The 25,244-nt window shown below is 40.0% G+C and overlaps 2 protein-coding genes across 2 annotated transcripts; both read right to left on the reverse strand.

The window, feature by feature from the left end:
* Positions 1-82: 82 nt before the first annotated feature.
* LOC104438867 (carotene epsilon-monooxygenase, chloroplastic) lies at positions 83-13,874 on the reverse strand. Its single transcript, XM_010052026.3, has 12 exons — positions 13,460-13,874; positions 13,140-13,333; positions 7,304-7,441; positions 5,423-5,944; positions 4,067-4,363; positions 3,770-3,967; positions 2,062-2,163; positions 1,601-1,741; positions 1,407-1,514; positions 874-956; positions 482-644; positions 83-360 (listed from the first exon to the last, which is right to left on the reverse strand). Exons 1-12 carry the CDS (start codon positions 13,872-13,874, stop codon positions 295-297), a joined length of 2,427 nt encoding a protein of 808 aa, XP_010050328.2. The 3' UTR covers positions 83-294.
* Positions 13,875-20,170: 6,296 nt separating this feature from the next.
* LOC104438850 (protein DMR6-LIKE OXYGENASE 1) lies at positions 20,171-24,066 on the reverse strand. The gene is made up of 4 exons (XM_010052010.3): positions 23,849-24,066; positions 23,045-23,583; positions 21,648-22,029; positions 20,171-20,547 (listed from the first exon to the last, which is right to left on the reverse strand). Exons 2-4 carry the CDS (start codon positions 23,545-23,547, stop codon positions 20,278-20,280), a joined length of 1,155 nt encoding a protein of 384 aa, XP_010050312.2. The 5' UTR covers positions 23,548-23,583; positions 23,849-24,066; the 3' UTR covers positions 20,171-20,277.
* Between the last annotated feature and the right edge of the window lie 1,178 nt (positions 24,067-25,244).

Below are 25,244 nucleotides of genomic sequence, written 5' to 3' on the forward strand. Positions count from 1 at the left end.
TGCTCGCTGCAGATGCTGCCGTGATTTAAGTATGCGCAGAAAAAAATTTCGCCTCAAAGCCGAAAGAGCCGACTCAAATACGTGGGATTGAAGCTGCTTATATTGGAGATAGAATTCTTGCATTTTACGAGCTCCCCCAGACCTATTTAACTTTACATAGAGATCATGTTCATATTCTCTAGCGAAGATGAATCAGGCATTTCTTTCAAAAAGTAAAAGAATCAGAAGCTTGAAAGAAGATATTGTCAAGGCGGCGCATAAATTTAGGCATGTGTATGTGCTGTACATTGCAGCTCACCTGGAGGAAGATGAAGCTAAGGCTTGTGCAGTTTGCCGTCGGCTGACTCTCATGTACAAGCCCTGCAAGAAAATTCCGTCAGTACTTTGGTCGCAATATTTCATTAGACAACGTTTATAGAATAAATGAAATGAACTGCATGACAATCAAATTGGAAACCATGGATTAGCATAAGCTGCATACATTTGTCGTATGGATTGTCGCTCCAGTAGTCATGCTGATCTTCTGATCGGGAACCAGCACAAAGTTCATGCGCTCCAGGAAGACTGCTAGAGCAACTATAGATTCTAGCATCGCAAACTGGTCCCCAACACATTTACGTGGTCCTCCACTAAATGGTATAAATCTGCAATTTCCGCTTATCATTGTGAGTAGACATCAACGCCAAGATCCATAAGAACAGAAGACATCAATGCCAAGATCCATAAGAACAAAAGACACCAATGCCAAGAAAGAGGAAAGAAATGATGATCTATCATTCAATAAAGGAGAGAGAAGAAACAAAAAACGAAGAGGAATAAACAAGTTTTAAAGGCTGTGCACTCGGTTCAAAAGATACGAGGACAAAATGAAACCTGAAATCGGTATTAGTTTCGTTAGGCAGTGGACCTTCCGTGTAAAATCTCTCTGGCACAAACTCCTCTGCTCTCTCCCAGACCTAGCAAATTGGAGACAGAATGGCGCACAAGCAATTCCACGAATCAGAAACATTTTGCATGAGACAGGGTGCTTATGTTTAGCATCAAGACTTTATGGAAACAGAATTCTATCTGCATCTGACAATACAAGTAAGAGGCATTGGCTTCGACAAATTAATTGCAAGATATTGCTACCAACTTCATCGAGGAAGCCAAAACAGTTGCTCAAACAATATAACTTTATTTCTAAGGATGCCTCTCTGGAGAGGAAAAGGATGAAGCTTGGTTTACGAAACTAAATCAGCCCAAATAAAAGTACAGATGATTCCCTTTGTTTCATCAAAAGGAAGCTAATCTTATTCATCATAACAATATGAAGTACACGATTTTAAAATGGAACATGGATGATGATTGATGAAGTTTAAAAGAAATATCGAAGAGAAGATATTGGAGATGCAAAATATTCTGACCTGTGGAGAGTGATGGATGTTATAAACGGATATCATTATATCTTGGCCCGGATCAACCTTGTAATTCCCTGGAAGGACATCAGAAACCATTGCTCTTCTTATCAAAACCTACAATAACAATAAAGAAATGAGACTACATTAGCATTAAGAATGAGAAAAAGAAAGAAAAAGCCCACAGAAGAAGTGCAACCTACAGGAGGATGTGGATACAAGCGCAATGACTCGTTTATGCAACATGTCAAGAACTTTAGTTTCTTTATGTCTTCATATGTAGGAGGCCTTCCTTGTAAGACTCTGTCCACTTCTTCCTGAGCTTTCTTCAGCGAGGAGTCATCCTTAATAATATAAATATCCAATAATAAATATCTCACAATTGACACTAGCTATAATTCAGAAGTTCCATCCATCCGTAAAGAAAGAGAGTTAACACCGAAGGGTCACTAACAAATAGGCAGAAATATGCATAACAGAGGTCCTAAAAACACAAATAACCAGATGGTCATAATTTGAGTGTAAGTTGAACCAAATATCTGTGAAAGTATCATGCCAATCCAACAGTCTGAACAGCCTCTTCTATCTGATAGGGCATAACTTATTTGTACGGACATGAGTTAATGACCAAAATGATGATAATGCATGCAGACAGGATAAGTACCTTACTTAGAAGATACAGTGTCCAAGTCAGAACCGAAGCAGTAGTCTCATGGCCAGCAACTAACATTGACAAAAGGTCGTCTCGCAATTGCAGGCTTGAAACCTGTAGGGGAATGAGATATAACATTGCAAACCATCAAGTGAAAGATGTAAGCAATGACCCCATCAAGGGCTCCTTTGATACAACTAAAAGATAAGTGACAAAAATTTAAGCACTGAATATGAAGCGTTGAGAATTTTATGTGCTCAAAGTAGAAATTAAAAGTGGTTTGATAATAAAATAAAACTAATGATTGTCATACATGAAATTGTGATCATTATTGGCATGTTTCAGCAATAGAATTGGTAAGATTCATTTTGCTATCTAATGATTACTATTTTTACTTAATAAATTAAGTCACTCCTTACTATGTATTCCATTAAGAGATTTTTTAACTAAATTCAAGCTGTCGAGTTGGTTGTCAAACAAGTTTAATATCATTAAGTGCTGGATTACTTAATTTTCAGCACTTGATTGGATTATTAGACAAGCCCTAATTTAATTTGCTTTGTCTTATTCAGCTGAAACTACAACATGCTAAGCCTGCAAGCATCTGCATGATCTCTGCACCAAACAGGTACATACAAAAAGATTGCTCCTAAGTGTCAAAACTGAGCAGTACATAGACCACCTAGAATTTGCAAGCTTGCTAGCATGCAAGAATTTGCTTCCAACTTCAAACCACCTAGAACATTGTGGGAAAAATTGGGGATAAAAAAAAAAAGAAGGCAAGTGGTTATTTTCAGACATGGACCCACTTAAGTAAATAATCCAAACAAAGGTACCATGCCTGCAAATTCGAACTTCAACAAAACCAAAACACGAGTTCAAATACAATGGAGCTGATTTTGTCAGGTACATGACAAAACTTGCTCAGCCATCTGTAAGATTGGGAAAAAAATCAACCATGAATCTTTAAAATTTGAAGTAAATTCCACCTGTGGTTCTGGAGAACTTCTGATAAGGTCAGTAAACTTTGATTTCTATTACTCAATGCACTGAAATTAAATTTCTTTGCAATTGATGAACTTTGGTTAGAATCCAACCAATAATTTCGATAAACTGCTAATGTGGATAGACACTGGCAAGCTTCTGACACTAACTCTTTGCCAAGTTGCCACCACATTAGTTTTTAGTTGGAAAGTAGCCAAATTCCAGTCAAAGTCAATCCATAGCCAAAACCAAAAAAGAACAAAGTTAGTGCATTGACTAATTGATCTCAAAGGTCAGTGACCTGATCACACAAGTTGCACAAAACTTTAGTAATCATTGGTGGAATTTACTCTCAAAATTAGGTCGCCCTTGACCTCCATCTGAACTAGTGTCTGGAAGACCAAATCCTAAGGCACTGCACAATAAAGCTAAGAGAAGACATTCTAAACAACTCAAGAGTACTCGATTCAAAGTCGGTGGCTTCAAAGAGGCCTCAATTGCAGCTTATAGTTCACTATGATGCTGTTTTACAGGAAAACTCATTTCATAGTGTCGGTGACCAGATTCAAAGACAAATGCTTTAGAACAGTGGAGGCTTAAAATCCCAATTTGATGTCTTATGCATCTTACATACCAAAGAAAATGCAAACATTAGCACATCAAGACCATTTAAAATAAAATGAACAGGTTTAATTGCAGTGGCAAAAGCCTATCCTAAGGGCAGAACAATGAGTACCTCTTCTCTGCTAGCAAGTAAAAAGCGAAGGATGCTTGGATCCGCGTCATTCACATATTCCTCTTGATCAATTCTTTCACCTTCTGACTCTACTATCTCTTTGCACTTTGCAATAAGCTCTTCCACAGTTTTCTGAATTACAGCAACAGCTTTTTCTGCTTTTATTTGTCTTGGCACTATTTTACAGAGGAAGTTCACCTGAATTAACAACAAAAAATGATCCAAATTTATGCAATATTCCAATTTGGAAAAGAAAAGGTGAAAAAGAGCAACAAAAAGCTTTGCAGAGAGACTTGCCTTCCAATAAGGTAGCAAATCAGTTGAGCGAGCTTCTGCCTCTTTCAAAGCAGTGTAAACTGCATCGATAACTGGGCTGTCAGCAGTTAGTGAATCAAAATTGTAGTTGAACACAGAGAGACCAATTGCATCAAGAGTCAGTTGAGAAAAGTTTTCCTCCATATTTACAGCAGTGCCATCTAATGCAGCTGCTTGGAGCTTCTCCACTAATCTCTCCGCACATCTGCAAAAGACCCTATCTACCATCACAGACAAGTACTTCTTGTGAAGAGATGGAACAACAGCTCTGCGCCTTGCCTGTCAAAACATTATGGTCTACTAAGAAATACTAAGAGTACCCACCATATCCAGGTTAGATCACTGTTCCACGTGCAAAGTTGTATAAGCAGGAACATAATAAGGGATCATCACAAGAACTGTAATGACAGCACAAGCATGATTAACCTTTTCATGGCCAGAGCTACCACTAAATAACATAAAAACCAGAACAACGCTGCACCTAAATTAGGTTTACATCAAGAGTAGAGCTAAATTTACTAAACTCATGCTTCCTTGGCGATAATGTGGCAGCACAAATGGATATTTTGATTAAATTTGTAAACATGAAATGGGAAAAAAGTTAGCATGACACTTGCATCAAGTTCAAGCAATTGTAACTATAGCACAAATCTTTACCACATTGTTGTTCGCAAAGTTCCAGAGTCTAGATATCAGGAATCATACAAAAGATGATTTCCTCATTTAAATCACCTCCTAGAGTTTCCCACATCTTTTAGCAAACAATTCGCGGGAGAAGTTCTTACTACTGCTAGCATTATTCAGCTAGCAATGCCCAATACATGTAGCAATTCTCCCAATTTGAGAATAGTAGACTATAACACCAACAAAATATTCACCTAAAATATACCTTTGGAGATCATAGAAAGTAAAAATTTGCAATGATAGTAGAACTGATATAACAATTAATTAGCGGTGGTATGTCAGGTTCCTGTTGTGTGTGGCTCACTATAAATCGCGCATGAATCTCGAGGACAGACACAACCACTAATTTTAGATTAAAAAATTTCAAAAGCCTTAAGACAGTTTATCTTCGTTTACAACTTCGCATTCCTATTCCTCATCTTCATCCAAACTTCAACTGGTACTTACTTCACCATTTGCACATTCCAAGCTTCTGCTATGACGTCAGTTATTGCAGAAGGGGAGATGACAAAATGTCTAAACACGAAACACACTTGACGCCATTCTCTGACAACCAAGCTGTTCAAACAATTGGCACCGCACACTCTTTCGCAGCACACAAGAGAGAAGCACACGCATGCTGCAACAACGACAGAGGACCCCAAGAGACATTACCGTCCAAAGCGGGCCTTCGGCGATGGCAAAACCCGACCCGAACAGGAACTCCGACACCTCCGCGACCAAGCCCTTGGCATACTTCCCGTAATTCCTCAGCACGTGCTTCGCGATCGCGGGGTCGCTGACCACCACGAAGTTCCTGGGACCCGCCGCGAGGCGGTAGATGGGTCCGTACTCCTTCATCCACTTGAAGAGCGGCAGGAACAGGGCGCCGCCGAGGAGGTCGGACACGTCGTCGAGCTTGGCGCTGGCGACGGGGATCCCGGAGCCGTCGCCGGCGCCAGCGGCCAGCGAGCGGGCGAGGGAGGTGAGCCAGTCGGGGCTGACCCAGGAGCTGGGATTCGGGCCGCCGGGTTTCGGGCCTTCGGCGGAGGAGGAGGAGGAGGAGGAGGAGGAGTCGTTCTTCTCGGCGGAGCATCTGAGGGAGCAGGGGCGAAGGGGGAGGCACCGCGGGGGAGGGGGCGAGGAGAGGGAGAGGAGAGGGAGAGGCGCGGAGGGAGAGCGGGGCGGGCATGGTGCCTACGCCGGCGAGGGTTCAACGGCGGCGGCACGGCGGCGTCGTGCTCCGGCGAGAGGCTGAAGATGACGAACGGAGTGAAACGTCGGAATTGCTCAGAGGATGAAAAAATAAAATATCTTATCCTTGTCTCAGAGGTTGGAGATGACGAACGATGCGACGCGCACCGTTTTGCTGTTCGACTCGTTGTGGCGGGAACGACGGTTGGACCGTTGGCCGGAGCAAAGCGGTTTTAGAGACATGAAACTTCCCTTTGCGAGTGATTAGTATTAATGGTTCGCCAATCAAAGTAAATCTACAACGATCCCAGATGATCTTTTATCATGTAGATCACTTGGGATTGGTGTTTGGAAATGCAAGAGCACATAAAGTAATCACCAATTACCTAAGTATATGAGATGTTAATGAATCCAAATATGATTGCTTATGCTCCGAAAGAGGAAAAACTTGCGTGATGGATATGTGTATCGCTGCAGTCCTTGTTTGGATCACGGAATCACTCTATTTGACAAGACATATTTTGGGTAGCTTGTCCTTTGTCATTTCAAAAAGTACTTTAGAAAATTTTATGTAATGTTACTTGAAAAGTTCTCTCTATTGACAAGCTCTCGTTATGACGTTGGTAACAAGAAGATTTAGGTGCTGGGCTTTGTGCATAAGTTGGGTTGAAGTAAGTGGGAGGTTAGAATTCCAAGGTCATATGTAGAAGAGCGATAAATTGAATATCATTATCAACTAATCTCAGTACATTATCTAATTGGACTCCATGTTTGTAATCAATAAATAATTCTAATAGGAGATGATCAATGATGAGGACATCAAGATTGCCACTCGATGCGTACCACAAGATCTAAGGGCTTATAAGACTTTGTTACAAAAAAGATTTGTTGTAGGTGTGTCGATGAAGAAGTTGCCAAACTCATAGATAACAAGTGGCATCTGCTCAAGCACATAGATATGCAATTGACAGTAGAGGTGTTAGAACCAAATCGAAATACAAATTGAACAAAAGAGGTTCGTACTAGTTCAACAAACGTGATTACAATCATGTCTTAAGGTCAACTTGAGCCATACTAGACACATCTTAAGTAAAGCATTATTATAAAGCTCTGAGATAGGATCCCCTTGAGCTATGCATAGAAAATATATGTGGGATTGTCCGATAAGAGATGTTTGTTTAATCTATGTGATGAGAACTGAATTCTACGTCCAATATGATATAACTAGCAATAAGAATTAGTCTAGAACCCACCATGTAATGCAAGAAACACTTTAAACATAATCTATATATGCTTTTTTGTTGTCTTTTCTATGATTTTATGCAATCACTTCATCTGAATAAGCAGGAAATTAAACTAAACCTGCACGCTGGAAAGAAACAGCATGCTCATGCTCATGCTCCCACTCTGGAAACCGTAAACAATCTGGATGGAGAACGTTCGGCCCGTTCTCTGGCCCAAAATAGTCCTATGACGGGCCTCAGCGGCCCAGGAACGATCCTACATAAACCGTTAACAAAATCACTGACATACGAATTCAAACTCGGATTCGAATGACGCGAAGCTAAACTAGAATTGAGGTATCCAAACTACGTCTGTCAAATGTCCGCATCCGAACAAGTTGTGATTAGGACGATTGAGATTCAAACGTTGCAAGGCATGGCAACAATCCGAATTTTGCCTAAGGGGGATCACGAATCGAACTCAACCATAAAGAATTCTAACTCAAACCCCGATATGCTCACTAAGAATTAGAGCCCAAGTTGAATTAGGTATGGGTTACTAGCATTGTATTGTATAAAAATTATTTAATATGGGTTAAATAGGTTAATTTAGATCGGAACTTTTTTTATTCGACCTAAACTTAATCCAATCCACCCATTTAACATGCCTAATGTTTGAATAGCTATAAGTTTGGTAAATAATTAGGTATGTTTTTAATTTTGAAGGATAACGTTTTTATCTTAAGGTATATGTGACAATATTTATTATAATGAAATTACTCTTCAATTAATTAAGAAATGGTCCACTTTAATGTCATTTTTTTTTTTTTACATTGATCAATCTTTTTAATACATTGTTGTACTTTCCCCTACCAGCTTTTGCCATCTTGTGATTTACAACAGTATCACCATCACCGTTGTCATTATATATTATTATAGGTGAAAAATGAGTAGATGGTATATGAGTCATGGTGATTCTAAAAGGGTGAGAATAAATTCACTCATTTTAACTCATACGGACTTCATTAATCTAATACAACGTAATCGGCATACATCCAGCCCAAATCATATTCTGCTCGAACCCAAATAACTCACACCGTAGAACGTATCGATTAAGTTATCAAATTCACATCAAGCTCAGGTGACCTCCTAGCCGTGGTCGTGGTCCTCGGCGACCACTATTGCAGCGGTGCCATGCGGCTGGGCAGGTCTTTTCCTTTTCTCAACCCCTTGGCTACTATTCTTGAGTGATGCCAATCGGCAATCATCGTCTTCAACAACAGCCAATCACCGCCATTGTACAGTGCCGCAGATTAGGGTTTTCTTTTCTTAAAATTTATCATTTTGGCTGAAAATGAAATGGGTCTTACAAGATGTGGGTGTGCTTTAGACCCTTTAAGAGACCCTTTAAGAGCCATCTTTGATCGGGCTCCACTTCTATTTTGAGTACTTTCTTTTGTTCATTCATGGCATCCACAATTTTATTGTTTCCATCATCTTGGGGTTTTATTATGAACATTCTGGGACGAGTGCGTGCCGGTTAAAAAACTCAGGACAACAGAAAAGCATCTCAATTACCCAAAATTTTGGGATGTGTTTCTTTTCGTGTTTTTCTTAGGTATGCCATTTGAACGACGTACCTAAATTATAAAGTTCCGGGAGAATAAGGTCGAGCATCCAGTAGTAAATGTCCCTTCATGCATTGTTATTGTATTACAAACACCTATCTCAACACCAAAGTACAAGAAACAGAAAACCTTATTAACTCTCCTCACTTTGCTTTCTTGTACGCGTCATCAATCATCATGTCGAGACAACCCCCAACAAGAAGCAGTTCTTCCAGTGAGACGCCCAGCGTAAGACCAATAGTTTGGTCACAATGCACTCACGGGTCAAGCCCATTTGATACCAAATGGCACGAAGGAACAATCTACCCACCACATAAAAAGTTCATTTGCTGAACCAACAGAATATCATCGACAGACCAGATCCGCGAACCCCTTCCGTTCGGACTAAGCACCATTGTCGGGTAAGACAACTCATCATCGTTGCTCAAAAAAAAAAAAAAAAAAAACTCATCATCGGAACAGCTTGGCTGGTGGTCGTTGCCCAGCGATACAACTGGAACTCCATACCATCCAAAAGCAAGAAAAGCTGTCATGCTGGGTACCGACAACGGGTTAATTCTCTTTGTTAGTCCAGAAGCCTAATCTAATATTCCAAAAATCAATTCGTTTGACAAATAGTTGAAGCTGCTAGGTTTGTTGAGAACTGCTTTTATTTTATGAAGTCCAACCTTTTTGCCTGTGGTTATAGGGACCGTATCCATGATCATTGGGTCTTACACCAATAGGGTGGTAGCTTTGGAGGTGAGAGAGGGAGAGAGCCGCCAAGTGAAACCTCGAGCCACTGACGTTATTCGTGATGGTCAACCCTCCAATTGGTTGACTTGGCCCAAGTCGATAATGAGTTGGCCCGCTAATGACCGACTGAAAGCATCTCCTTTCCAAAAAAAGGAGATTTGAGAACAATGGAAGAGATGATTTATTAACTTTAAACATGATTTTAAATTGAGCATGCAATTGAGTTCTAAACTTAAGTTATAAAATACGTTGTATCTTGTATGTGTCTTATATTATACATGGTAACTGATGAATACTCTATTGGATAACCTACAAGAACTGGGGGAAGGAAAGAAATGGAAACATAGGAAAGGACTATAAATTTTTCATAGCGAGGCGGCTTATAAGAAAGTTTTCTCATCAATCACGTTTCTTCAAGATCAGATAGAGGGTCATTATTATATTGAAAGCCCTTTGAAGATTCGAAAGGGTATTGGAGTCCATTGTTTGGTTGTTGAAGGTTAAGTAATTAATTGCACGGTTTTCAACATTTTATATATGTCCGCCACTCTAGTTTCTATGCATATACCTTTCTGAGATTTCGGCACTGATGTTGATGGGATGTGGTAGAAGCAAAAATAGGCATGGCATTCATTGAAAATAGGGTGGGACTGCATCCAAAATGTCTGCATTCATTGATCTTCAACTCGTGGTTGACTTTGCCTATAAGAAAAAAAATGTCAATGGGAGCACATTTGTTTGCTTCTGGGATTTCTTCAGAAATCAGAGAGCGATGTCACCTATGTCTTAATTATGGTTTAAATTATGATGATGACTATGTTTATAAGTATGATGTTATATAGCTGTCGTGCATGATCCTAGTTTTTAGTGGACAATCTAGCTCAATTTTAGGTGTGCTTGCGGAGCTTTGTCAACGGGTGTATTAAATTCACTTCCCCACCAAAATTAATAAGGGAGAGAAAAGGAAAAATACGGTTGAATTTGGATCTTTGCTGTATAAGAATTAGCTGAAAATGGCGATCCTTTTCATGAAGTCAAATATCAAAGAAGTGGCGAAGTTTCTTCAATTAAATTAACGCCGTTGAGTTGCTGATGGGCCACCAATGAGATCTGCATGGAGACGCCAACAAGTATGCAATTTTCTGAAAGGTCCATAAGGTTTGACCAAATTTTATTACTTAATAAACTATCTTCGGTAAATTATAGTTACACTCATATACGCGCGTGCATACATATCGTCAGGGAATTATAAAAAAATAAAGAGTAAAATTTCGACTTTGTTCATTTTTCGCCGGAGTTGTTATCAAAAACGGAAATGGAGACAGATTATAGGTGCTTTTAGGTGTAGAAACACATTTGACGTAACCAAACTTTTTAATTTGCATGGGAAAATAACAAGATTTGTCCTTGGTGGATTTGTTTAGAATGAGTTCGTATCTATCGATTTGACTTTTTTATATATCCTCCACTATTATGGCAGGATTCGTCTCGCATTTCGGTCTTTAGGATATGCTAAGTTGGTTTTATTCGATTTGTTGTATGCATGTTTCATCCTGTTCATTTCTAATATTTTTCTTATGTTTATTAGCTTAAATCTAGATTTTTGCCATTTGTCGAGGAGTTCTTTCGATTAAGGAAGTAAATTTACATCTTAAACTTATTCCCTCTAGATGAATGCTGCATTAAAGGCCAACATCAACTTTAACGACAAGACCTTCTTGAACAACGACTGTTCCAATTCTCCCCAAGCCGAGCACCATGCTGTCGAGTTCAATGGTGACTGACAAATTGACATTGGCCAGAGGAAGGCAAAGCACAATGGTATATTCTCATTGAGTTATAAACTTTTCAATTTTTGCCAATCTAATTATGAACCTTTTAGTTAAATTCCGATGAAGTCCTTCCAACCAATTGTTGATGTGGTGTCCAATTATAGTTAGTCATCCTACATGGCACATTGATGTGGATAACTCGTAGATTGCCACGTCAATGATTTCCACTAGAAATTGACTAAAATGATTACATTGGAATTTCGTTCAAAGATTTACATTGGCAAAATTGATAAGCTTAGGACTATATTGACATTTGTACAATAAGTTTAGCATTGATTGGATAATTATCCCAGTTCTTAGTCAATGTAATGGAAGAACCTTGTGAAGAAGAAGAGAATATGAGCTTGTTTGGTACAGTTTCATCATAATGGTTTTTGTGATAAGGGGTGATGTGAAATTTCTGAGATGTTTGGCTAAGTCTTCACCACTGTAGCACATTCCAAGAGTAGCTTATAGAAATTTTTTGAAATTTGTCTCATCTAACTTTGAGATGTTGGTGAAGAAGAAGAGAATACGAGCTTGCTTGGTACAGTTTCATCATAATAGTTTTTGTGACAAGGGGTGATGTAAAATTTCTAAGACGTTTGGCTAACTCTTCACCACCGTAGCACATTCCAAGTTGCAGTAGCTTATAGAAATTTTTTAAAACTTGTTTCATCTAACTTTGAGATACTGCAGTTTTAGAATATGTATTGCATTGCCTAAATTACAACAATTTGCAACACAGCCATAACATAATACAGTTACAATATAACCACTACTGTACTAAATGATACTAAACAAAAGGAACATTCCAAGTTGCAGTAGCTTATAGAAATTTTTTAAAACTTGTTTCATCTAACTTTGAGATACTGCAGTTTTAGAATATGTATTGCCGATTGCCTAAATTACAACAATTTGCAACACAGCCATAACGTAATACAGTTACCATATAACCACTACTGTACTAAATGATACTAAACAAAAGGAACATTCCAAGTTGCAGTAGCTTATAGAAATTTTTTAAAACTTGTTTCATCTAACTTTGAGATACTGCAGTTTTAGAATATGTATTGCCGATTGCCTAAATTACAACAATTTGCAACACAGCCATAACGTAATACAGTTACCATATAACCACTACTGTACTAAATGATACTAAACAAAAGGAACATTCCAAGTTGCAGTAGCTTATAGAAATTTTTTAAAACTTGTTTCATCTAACTTTGAGATACTGCAGTTTTAGAATATGTATTGCCGATTGCCTAAATTACAACAATTTGCAACACAGCCATAACGTAATACAGTTACCATATAACCACTACTGTACTAAATGATACTAAACAAAAGGAATGAAGGAGATAAAATAGATACCAACGCTTCAAAAATCATTTAGAGGACCCCAAGCCTTCATTGAGTTACTCTAATGATTCTATGGTTTTCCCTGGGAAATTGGCAGCGTTTATAGTCATAAGGGCCGTCGACAAATTGGTAAATGTGAAGATAGCACAACTAGATTAATAATATATATATACACACACACACACACGAGGCTATCTTTTTTTTTTTTTATCAGCAATCTTCATCACTTTATTTACTATTTCATATGTGGGAATATAACACCCATAACATCAGTGCATAAAAGATCAAATAAAGCAGGGGGATATGATATCCAGTTTGGGGGTAAGGAGTTGTTCCGACAAGCCTTGGCTATCCAGTCCGCGGGGCAATTTGAGCTACGGTTGCAATGGGCCAGGGAGAGGCCCGGGAGTTGGGCGAGTTTAGCTTGGGCCTGGCTCACAATTGGTTGCAGTTCCCAGTTGAGTTCAGTCGAAGACTTTAACGTGTGCACCAGAGATAAACAGTCAGAGTGTACTTGTGGAGAGAGAAAGCGTCGGCTTTCGATGAACTTTAGGGTTTCGTCCATTGCGATCGCCTCCGCTTGAGAAGCCAAAGCCGCATCGACTGGCTTCGCAAATCCGTCCACCACGAAGCCTTGGTGATCTCAACAGATACAAGCAATGGCAGCTCTGTGTCAAGGAGGATCTCTCTCATCGGTGGGTGCTGCTTCGTTAGCCAGGTCGGGAGCAAAATATGCATCTATATTGATTCGAAGCGTACCTGGAGGAGGTGGAAGCCACGTTTCAGATAAGTGTTCAGTTTCCTTCTTGCTTTTCGATTTACCGTTTATAGCTCTGTAACTTTCTGTGAACGCCTCTGCTCTAGCGATTGTTGATTGCGGCCTCGGGTTTTGATGGCTGAAAATGAACTGATTTCGCTCCTTCCAAATGCTCCATAACACCACCGCTATGTGATTAAATTTGCCCGAGGTAACTGGATTCTGTTGTATGCTGCAGATCCAGTCTTCGAACCGGGTAAGGCCGAATCTTGAGATCTGTAGATGCAGGGGGGCTGAGTTCCAGACCTTGGCGGTCCATGGGTAGAGAAGAAGTGTGTGCTCGAGCATTTCTACTTCCTGCTTGCAGAGGGGGCATAGAGGAGAAGGTACAATCTTTCGGTGGTGCAAATTCTCCATTGTAGCTAGGGCATTGTTGCATGCGTTCCAGAGGAAAATTTTGATTCTGGGTAGGGTTGTGGACTGCCAAATATATTTCCAGAGGTTAGGGCTGGCTTGATAAGACGAGTTTGCTTGTGTATCCTATGATTTTACTGAGTCATCCCTGAATATAAAATAGCCGCTCTTTACTTCATAATCTCCTGATCTTGTGTGCATCCATACCAGTTTATCTTCTTCGTCAGGTAAGCCAATGGGTGTGGCTAAAATTTCCTGGACCCTTCTTTCATCAAACATAGAATGTAGTAGAATTTCATTCCATGTGCCTATGTATGGATTTATGAGGTCTAAAACTCTTGCTGGTTCTTGGTTTGTTGCTGGGCCTCCTATGGGGCCACTTTTTAGCCATCTATCTGTTCTAATTGATGTGTTTTTTCCATTGCCAATCCTCTGCATGACCTGAGGAGAAACCGAATCCTTGGCCTTGATGATACTCTGCCAACCCCATGAGGGACGTGAGCCTCTACCAGCATTCCAAATGTCACCATGTGAGTAATACAGCCCTTTCAGTAATTTGGTCAACAGAGAGTCTGGATTTTAAGTATACGCCACATCTGCTTAGCTAGCATTGCTATGTTGAATATTTGTAAATCTTTAAAACCTAAACCCCCTTCACTCTTCCTGGTTTTTAACAAGTCCCACTTCTTCCAGTGAATTCTAGCCTTTTTCTCATTGCTTTTCCACCAAAAAGATGCCACCTTTCTCTCAATTGCTTTGCAAATCGATATAGGTATTTTGAATATTGACATATCATATTGAGAGATAGCTTGTATTACCGCTTTCAGGAGTGTTTTCTTTCCTGCTTTTGATAACAATTTTTCCTTATAGCTGTCTAGTTTGGAGTTGACCCGAGCTAAATTCCATACGAACATGTCTTTCTTGGATTGCCCCCAATCTGAAGGTATGCCTAAATATTTCCTTGTCTTAGTGATTTCTGGAACTCTAAGAGTTGATGCCATGTTTCTCTTTAGAGTTGTAGGACATCCTTTGCTAAAGTAGATTCCTGATTTGTTGAGATTGATTGCTTGACCAGAAGCAAAACAGTATTGATTTAAGATATTCGCCAAGTGTTGACATTCTACAATTGTGCCATGCAGGAAGAAGATCGAGTCATCAGCAAAGAGTAGATGGGACAGAGTAGGGCAGTGGTTATTCAATTTGATTCATGTAAGCAAACCCTCTTGAACAGCTTTCTTCATCAGGATAGACAGCACATTGGCGACGATGATAAAGAGGTAAGGTGAGAGTGGGTCTCCTTGGCGTAATCCACAGGTAGGTTTAAAGAAAGGTAAGGGCTCCCCATTGAAATTTATGCTGTATGTTACTGTGGTCACACATTGCATGATACACTATACCCATAGGTCATAGAAGCCTAATCTTGTTAGACAGGCCTTAAGAAAGTCCCACTCAATGCGATCGTACGCCTTTTGCATGTCGAGTTTTAAAACTGCTTGGAACTTCTTTTTCCTGTTGCTGGTTCGTAGTCTATGTAACACCTCCTGAACGATCAATATATTATCCTGAATCTGCCTGCCTCCCACAAAAGCACTCTGTTCCTCTGCGATGATGTGTGGTAGAATTGGTTTGAGCCTGTTTGTTAGTACTTTGGAGATTATTTTATATAGAAAATTGCAGAGACTTATAGGGCGATATTGCTCCAGTTTTTCAGGTTGTGGGATTTTGGGTATCAGTGTGATGAGTGTTTTGTTTAGTGCAGGGTCTAGGTGGCCAGAGGTGAAAAGGAGCTGCACTGCCTGATAGATATCTTTGGAGATTACTGACCAATGCTCTTTGTAGAAGATGCCGTGAAACCCATCATGACCGGGTGTCTTGAAGGCCCCTAGCTCCTGCATAGCTCTAGTGATTTCCTCCTCTGTGACTGGAGCCATCAAGGTATGATTCATCTGGTCATCCACTAAGGTAGGTATGAGTTCTAATATGGGTTGCCAGTTGCGGAGACCCACTGTAGTGTATACATTTTTGTAAAATTGTTCTATCATCCCCTGTAGTTGTTGTTCCCCTCGAACCCATGCTCCACTCTCATTTTTCAGCATTGTTATCTGGTTTCGACATCTCCTCTGAATTTTCGTCGCATGAAAAAACCGAATATTTTTATCACCCCACTTTATCCAATTTATCCTTGACCGCATACTCCAATACATCTCCTCTTGTCACCATAGTTGGTCAATCTCTTTAGTTATCTCTTTCACTTGAGCTGATTCTCCATTAATTTGCGTGCTGTTCATCAGGTTCTGGAGTTCACCTTTCAACCAGGTGATTCTCTTCTTTGCATGGCCGAATTTACTTTTACTCCACTGTATCAACTTCTACTGTACTTGCTGCAGTTTCTCCACCGGGGTGAGATCATGTGCAGCGGGTCATTCCAGGTGTCTGTGACTATGGTTTTGCTTTCTGCTTCATCATTCCAGTATGCTTCATACTTAAACTGCTTTCGTTTTCTACTCTTTGGTTGAGCCAGGGATAGTAGGAGAGGAGTATGATCCGAGCCTATCACCGAGAGTGCAAAGCATTCGGCCTCTAGGTAAGTAATTCTCCACTGAAGCGAGCAAAAAGCTCTATCAAGTCTCTTTTTCACCAGATTCTCTCTCTCACGTTTATTTGACCAGGTGAAGGAGCATCCCTTGCATTCCAGGTCCATCAAGGAACACTGATTGACAAAGTCTCTGAAAGCTGTTAACCTGTAAGATTCAGCTCTGTGCTTTCCCACTTTCTCCCAGTGATTTAGTATTTCGTTGAAATCGCCCAAGCAAAGCCATGATAGTCGGTAATGCACACTAACTAAATAAATCTGCTCCCATAACTATATTCTTTCTCTGAAATCATTTGAAAAATGGAGAAAAATGATATGCATTCTCTCATTATTGTATTTCAGATGATATTGGGTAAAGATTGCTAAGGCTGAGGAGGAGTCGATGGATAAATGCAATTGATCATCCTAGAATAAAGCTAAGCCCCCTGCTGTACCTTCTGGATTAACTATATAACTATTATGAAACTTGAGTCTCCTTTTTATTCTGAGCACTTTCTGTTCTGGGTTTTTTGTTTCCATAATGAAAACAAGGTTGGGCCGTTCTTGAGTCACAGTGACTCGCAAGGCTTGGATTGTCAGGGGATTGCCCAGCCCCTGACAATTCTAGCTTAAGAGTTTCATGGGTAGTTTGGTGGCTTATTAGGGCTAGCCACCAGAGCCCATTAATCTGATTTTTCTGCCACCCTAATAGGTGTTTCCACTAGCTGAGTACTGTCCTCCGCATGTTGAGATGCTGTTTGTGCTCCATATGGACAGAATCTTTTTACTTTTTTTGAATTAGTCGACTTCACATATTTTCCCTTTCGACTTTGCAGGGGGGTCACCTCCAGCCCTACTTCAGCTTCCTTCATCTGCTCCTTGTGGAGTATCAATATTGATTCCTCATAGATGCAGCTATTTCCCCTCTTCTGGGGGCTTTTCTCTTCAACCAGAATTATTTCCCGAGATGAGGAAGGTTGGTAAATTTCCTTTCCCCTTAGCTGAGTGTTACAATCCTGTGTTTGCTAGGATAATGGTGAACTATTCTGCTCTGTTGCAGGTGCAGGAGATAATGGGGTTTCAGGCACTACATCCACTTCTTTGGGAAGGAGCTCTTGCTTGCCATAAAATATTTTGCCATAGGGGCTTAGTTCCTTCACCTTAGCTTGCAGCCAATCACCACATCTGGCTGGTAAGTTCTGTTCCAACCTTGATTCCTTGTAAGGTATCTCAGCACACTCCGTTGCATAATGACCAATTCTGCCACAAGAATAGCAGTAGTAGGGCAGTCGTTCATATTTAAATTCAACCCAAAGCTTTTTGTTATCTAGATTCACAAGCACACTAGTCTTCAGAGGGTTTGCTAAGGGCAGTTTCACTCTAGCTTTGCCCACTTTATAGTTGCTATTCCCCTTTTCCTCCGGTTTCACTTCCACGACTACTCCAAGTTTGGAGGCAATTTCCTCGATTACATCATAGGTAACTCTCCCATTGGGTAATCCAATAAACTTTACCCAGAAATCACAGTGATTGAAATCATAATAGAACTCAGGTGTGTCAGGTTCGCACTGCCTAAGAATGAGAAGATGGCTGGAGAAGGACCAAGGCCCAGATTGGAGTACTCTCTGTGCCTCAGCTTCCGACTGGAAGGAGAAGGAGAAAAAACCCGGTTCTAGCGTCGCACAGGTAAAGTTCTCCATCTTCCAAGCTTTCCTCATAAGGTTTAGAAAAGCATTATAGTTCAAAGCTGGGTTTGTGTAGAATCGGCCAAATAGGGTTTTGTGACACTCAAGTAATTTTTCAGGAGAAATATCACTTGGGATATTGACGACGTCGACTTCATTCCAGAGTTTGCCCAATAAATAAGAAATGCAAGAGGTCTCCTACTAAAACATCCCAAGCATTGGTAACTAACTTTCACTAATAATTACTGGAAATGCCTTTTTGAGCTTCAGCTCACTGTTTCACATGCTTTCTCCTGTTAGTGATTGGACGTGACCTTAGTGAATTAATTAAAATGTTGATGAACATTTGTTGTGGAAAAAGGAAAGGGCGATGGAGACAGCTATCTATTTTGACATTCCACAAAAGCATTCGACTCAAGTTATAAAATGCACTAGTAAAAAATGTGTTGTTTTCAACTCCATCTGATATTTTTGAAAAGAAAAAATCAACCTGATAATCGCTTTAACACTATATCCAGTAATGGGTAATAATAAGATTCAAGATTCTAAGAGATCCTAACAAGCACATCAATTGAGGACCAATCGTCGTGCACTGTAATAAGAGAAGTGTTTTTTTCCCTTTGGGTTGTGTATTTGCTTTTAAAATTGGCCAGAAAGAAAAAAAAAACAAAAGAAACGTGTGCTGAAAAAATTTGCCAGCAAATTCTATCTTCTTTAAATTACTTTTCTTGCTAGTAATATTAAAAAGACCCAGATAATGGAAGATACGAAATATCTTCGACTTGTATCATATCAAATGATGAGCTTTCCATTAATGAAACTAAGTTTAGAAGAAAAAACTGAAATGCATAAAGGAATTAATTTGTTGTTTCGAAAATATAAGGAATTATTATTACATCACTTCAATGATATAATAGATATTCATATGGAAATATGTCGGGGGTTATATGTGTAGTTGCATAATTTAATCAATTTTTATAAGGGATTTGTAGCGGACCTTGTAGCGGACCTTGCTTCATAGAGCATCGCTTTGGGCAAGAATAATTTGGGATTGGTGGCAAGATCCTAAAGTATATCCCTGTCCAATCAGAATGTTTTAAAGAATTTCGATTTGACAGGATCGGCGTGAGAATTGTTAGAAATAATCTTGTCTTTTTCATAACCTATTTTGGGTGGATTTGTTGTTGCATGTGTTGTCCTGACCCACGGCAACCCGTCCATCATCAATTGCTTACATTGGGATTACCACATGGGGAGATCCTGTATGCTAATTTTCTTAGCCCACTCACTATAAATACACCCAACAATTCACTCATTTCGAGGATTTTTGGATTTATGAATGAGCGGATTTATCAACTGTTCAATTGACTTTAGCGTCTTCGGACTTTGGGACTTCGGTAGCGGATCATTGGGAAACTCTCCATGACAGTTACTTGTCTCTCCTCGTCTGCCGCATGGGCATTCTAGTCCACTGAAATTGCTCGCTCCTCCTCTCACAATTTCTCTATTTCATTCCATTTATGATGTTGCTGCTGCAACATTCTAACCTTTTCACAAGGATAAGGGGCCTCGGAAGCAAACCTCCCAATTAGCAATTATTTTTTTTTGGTAAAGACCAATTAACAATTATTCTTAATCAAGCTATCTTATAAATTCATGAAGGGTAGTTAAAAGGTTTGCCCCCTGCTATATACCCAAATCCATCCTTGATACACATTTTATTTATCATTTGAACTATCAATTTGATGTCATTTATCATTAAATAAACAAGAAACATATACAATTGTTGACGAATACCTTGATGTGGAACTAACAAAGAATTCACTATATTTTGGAGACTCATTTACTAATAATAGAAAATCACAAAATTACTATATTGCGGCGTTGAAACTTAACTCTTTTTAGCTACCGTTCTCATAAGAGTACTTAGCAAATATAGGTGATGGGATTAAGGTTGGTGAAGGTTTTGACTTGAACAATTTCACATGTACGAAGACTTTTAGGAGCATTAAAATGAGGAGAAAAACAACAAAATTAGAATCTGAAGAAGCTGAAGAAAGTAATGACATTAATTCTATGCCAATCAATACCAAATAATTGATGCTACAAAAAGTCAAAGTACACACAATTTCCTTTTAAGTTTTGTCTACTAGGGATTCTCTTCTATATTTTCCAAGGTCACCTTTTGGGTCTCCAAGAAATTCTTCTTCTTAGGCTCGCGAGACGATACGTACTTGAGAAAGCTCCCGAAGTTGGTGTCCTTGTAGCGCCGCGGGTTAGTTTTGTTGATGAGCTTCGGTGAGGGCCTCACCATACACTTGCCAGGAAGGCTATGCAAGGAAGCCACTGACATTCGAGATCTCTCAGAATTCACGATGACTCTGTGCAGAACACTCTTGTACTTTCCGTTGCTGAAAATCTGTCACAAAAACGAGGTTTTAATTGTATTTTTGTGCATGAATTACTTTTTCAATGTGCAAATGGAGGATTTCCAAGTGAAAATTGAAGATAGGGGAGAATGAAAAGATAAGTGCCTTTTAGTTATTTCCATAACAAGTTAATTCTTTTTACAAGAAAAATAGCCGAAACTGTAGGGATAAAATACATTGACGAATTTGATTAACAGATATGATTCTATAATTGAGTGCCTCGTCTCCTTGTCAAGTTACTATTTAAGAAAGTATTACATACTTTTATGTATAAACTTGTTTTGTTAATTGGGTAATCATTATTTTAAAAGTTGAAACTCTTCAATAAAATATGTCTAATAACTCCCAAGAACACGGGTTAACATAATCTATATGTATACACAAATACGTATGACTTATTCACATTTACGTTACTTATATTCGTAATATTTAAAAATCATATCCATTTTTAATTTAGTGATCAAAATTACAACCGCCTTTCTAGCATAAACAAGATAAGTGGGATCCACAAGGAAGAATTTTTCTTATATGTAGTGGAGAAGAAAAATGCTCAAAATCTCCCATTTAGGAAACTCAGGCAGGTGCTATTGAGGTGTATCTTTGAGCGTTTGTGGACTCCACAAACACACAATAATTTCTCCATTCCTAGGGAGGATTTACTGACTAGACCGGCGTGAGAAGTTATTTCCTCTTAATCAACGAGAAAAACAAAAAACAGAAAACAAGAAAAAAAATCATCTTATAATGCTAGAGTGCTAATATACTTTTGTGCAAACGAAATATCTTGTGCGTAGGTTCCAATTATCTAATTACGCAATTAAACATCGTCTCATCATTTACTAAACCTTGAGAGATTGCACTTCAAAAACATGCGATGATCTCAAGTTCGATTCTCACTTGGGAAAAGGCTAGAAGCGCTAGGTCTTATGCAACAAGGAGACAATTTTTTCTTTTTAACGAAATCCTACCTTTGATCGAACTGAAAATGTGGTTTCTAAGTTCAATCTAACGTATGAAAACTAGCCCAAGATAAGCCGAAAAAGTAAAAAAGGCTGATCTTCCTTAGCGTCGCTTGTTCGTGAATACCCACCTCCAAATGGTCACCCACGTTGACGACGAACCCGTTCTCGATGGGCTCCACGGTGACCCAGTTCTCCTGGAACTGAATCTGCAGGCCTTCGACTTCATCTTGGAGGAGTAGGGTGAGGAAGCCGTAGTCGGAGTGCGGTGGCATCCCGAGGGTCAGATCAGGCTCCGGGCATGGAGGGAAGCAGTTCACCACCATGAGCTGGCTGCCATTTTTGAACTTCTCCAAGATATCCTCATAATCATCGTCATCAACGTCATCTCCTTCTTCTGTTTTCATCTTCTTGCTCTCCTCTGTATTCGACCCATGTAGGCCTTCCAAGATGGCCTCCATCAGCACCAGAAACAAGTCTCGGGTCTCTTCCGCGTAGGTAGCCGCCACTTTCCTGATAACAGCATCACAAAGATAAAGAAAACATTAGCGCAATATTGTATCAGATTTGTGCTCAAGTTTTTTATGCGTTTTTTGCAATATTTAAAGCAGAGTTCCTAGTTCATATATGTGAGAGTGAAGTTCCGTCTAATTTAATTTTAATTTGCGTGTGAAGAGTAGCCCCCAAGGTACCGCCTATGAGATTTAATATTGGTTCGTCCAGAAGCTACTTACATGTCTAGAAATTGGATTCCGGCGTAAACAAATCAAGTCACCTGCCTAGAAAAGAAATAGCGTTGACAAATCATGTCCACGAGGGAGAGAGGAGAGACGTTTTCTTTTTGTCAATTATTTTAGTCTTATTGGGTAATATTTTTTTTTTTTTTGGTATAATCCAAAGACATAGATGTGTAGACTCGTGGCTATCTAGTCCAGGTATTTGGCATGTGTTGGGGACTTCGATCTTAATAGTTTACACATAATTTGTAAGATTCAAATGGGTGATTATCACGATTTGAGCTGGAAATGCTCGAACAAACCGTATCGAATTTATTTTGTGTTTAGTGTGGAGCAAAAGAATGACCAAAAAGTAATTAGGTGAGCTGGGTCAACAGATGTGACGAAATGAATAATAATCGAGGTGCAACCAGACGTATTACCACTATCTTAATGTGTGGTTTCAACCTTTTTTGGCCCCACTAAATTCGAGTACAAGTCTTACCACTTCCTGTAGACAGTAGATACGGCATAATCCTCTTTTAATAAGTCAAACTAATCACGTTGTCAGAAACATTCATAATTACATTAAGATTCTTCCTTTTATTATCTAAATATATACAAACAATTATAGTTCTTTGCTGTCAAACATATGCATGCATGGCAGTATACCTGTATCACCAAGATGAGCTTAATCAGAAATGAAATATTACTAAATTGCTTAATCAGAAATGAAATATTACTAATTAAAATTTATACAGCATTCCTGTATCACTCGACACTATTGGTATACGAACAAGGTTTATACGAACCTCAGGTCAGCAGGGGAAGCAGGCCAGTGCGCAAGGACGTCCGGCATGGGCTCACACGTCAGCTTCAGGAAATCCCTCCAGCTAAACACGTTGTCCTTCCGCTGGTTGAAGCTCGTCCCGCAGCGGACCGGCGCGAACATGTCCGCCGACATGTACTTGGCCCTCTCCTCGAAGGGCATCCCAAAGAATCTCCGCCCTGCATCCACCATGCCCTCTGCCACACCCCTTGTGACCCCGTGGTTGACCACCTGGAAGAAGCCGTACCTCTCGCACGCGTTGGCGATGGAGGCGACGGCCTCCCGACGGGAGGGGCCCCGCAGCTGCTCGAGGTCGACGACAGGGAGCTTCAGGCTCGGCTCAGTGGGCTCAGATCTCGGCCGGTCTTGGATGGGCAGTATGTACTTGGTGGGAAGTCTTTTGAGGCCACTCTCGTGAAGATGCTTCACGCCGTGTTGGAATTGGCACTCCGTCGGTGTTTCTCCCTGATCTTTGACCGCGCCCATTGAAGGATGGATGAAGTCTTGCTATATATCTTGAGGCTGCGGTTCATGATGATTAAAGTCAAAATCAGTTAACTCAAAATACATTTGACGAGGTTACAGTAGCCATCGAGTGGCCAAGGGGCGAGGGGCAAAGGGCGAGGACCCTCGCCAATACTACAAACATGTGGTGGGCGCCTCATGAAACGAGTGCCTTTATCAATAAATCATCAAGTACCTTCCCAAAACGTATCTCATGCAATAAAGTTCTCAGACATGCCACAGAGAGAGAGAGAGAGAGAGAGAGAGAGAGAGAGAGAGAGACCTGATGAAGTGAAGACTGAAAATGGAGGACTTGCTGGTGGGGGAATAGAGAGGGAGCGTGTTGGATTTATAGGGGTGCTGGGGGAGAACGACAGCGAGCACAGTTCTGGAGGTTTTGACGAAACCAGCCTAAGGTTTCGAGAATCCGGAGGAATTGGTTCCTGTTCCGTGTAAAACAAGCGCCGTTGACCCAAAAGTTCTTCTCAGTTAGAGGCCACGAGGTTCTAGGCATGTACATAGACCCTGTCCATGCCAATGGACTTCCATTATCATTTTCTCGTTATTTATACACGCGCACACACATATTCATGATTATAAGCTCTGTTCAGTGTTTAGTGCTTCCTTATTATGATAATAAGATGAGCATTGCTAGCCTAACGGTACTGTTAGGTAACAGTACATTTCAGATCACAAGTTGAGAAAGTAATATTTTTATTTTAAGAAACAGATCCATTCATATAATCTCAGGTAAAGAATTGAAGGGTTAAGAAGCCACTGTTTCATTTAAAAGACTTACGGCATAGTCAGCTGATCGTGTCCTAATAAGATTTGCACCAGTTCATGCCCTACTATATGGTAAATTTTTATTATTTGTTGATACATTAACTAGATATAGTGACTACATCGCCTTTACTAAAAATTTATTCGAATGTCAAAAAAGTAGCTCCTGGTATCCATCATTAGCTAGAAGCGAATTCCCTGTAGTTTGCGTCTTTCATCAGACCCTACTTTGTACGCTCTTATCTCCTTTGTTCTCTCTCCCCACTCAAACTTTGGAATGCCTCTCTAGCATTAATCTCATCTTCTTGTCTAAATTGTCCTGGATTGGAATCACTTGCATTTCGGAAATAAAACTTCCCCAGCACTCTTCCTTCGCCACAGCCCAGCTCTTCTGGCCCTCGTGCTACGCATCCCCATCACTACTCGCTTTCTGCCATAGTCATGCCTCCACCTTTGTCGCCTATCGAATCATCCTCTCTCTCTCTCTCTCTCTCTCTCTCTCTCTCTCTCTCTCTCTCTCTCAACGAAGCAAGCTTCCTCCCTTGCGGTCAATTGCAGAAGTGGTGGTCAATACGTCCAACCTCAATTGTGACCCCAGATATTCGAGGTGCGACATGAATTCCATGGTCGCAATCTCATATTTGAGGGAGAGAGAGAGAGAGATAGATGGCGACAAAGGCCTCTAGTGGATTGCTGAATTATTGAGTTCCTGCTTTAGATATGACCAGTGGGAAGTAGGGTTTTGACGCAAAAAAAAAATTGTCCAAATGTTGTAGTCGACAATTTGATTGAGAGAAACCTATAAGATGGCAATAGTAGTGAAAAATTGCTAAATGTTGCGAGCAGTTAGTCAAAAAAGTATGATTGATTGACGGGAAGATTTGGTGTTTGTCGAC

Source organism: Eucalyptus grandis, chromosome 1, assembly GCF_016545825.1.
Source record: "Eucalyptus grandis isolate ANBG69807.140 chromosome 1, ASM1654582v1, whole genome shotgun sequence".
NCBI classification, from domain to species: domain Eukaryota; kingdom Viridiplantae; phylum Streptophyta; class Magnoliopsida; order Myrtales; family Myrtaceae; genus Eucalyptus; species Eucalyptus grandis.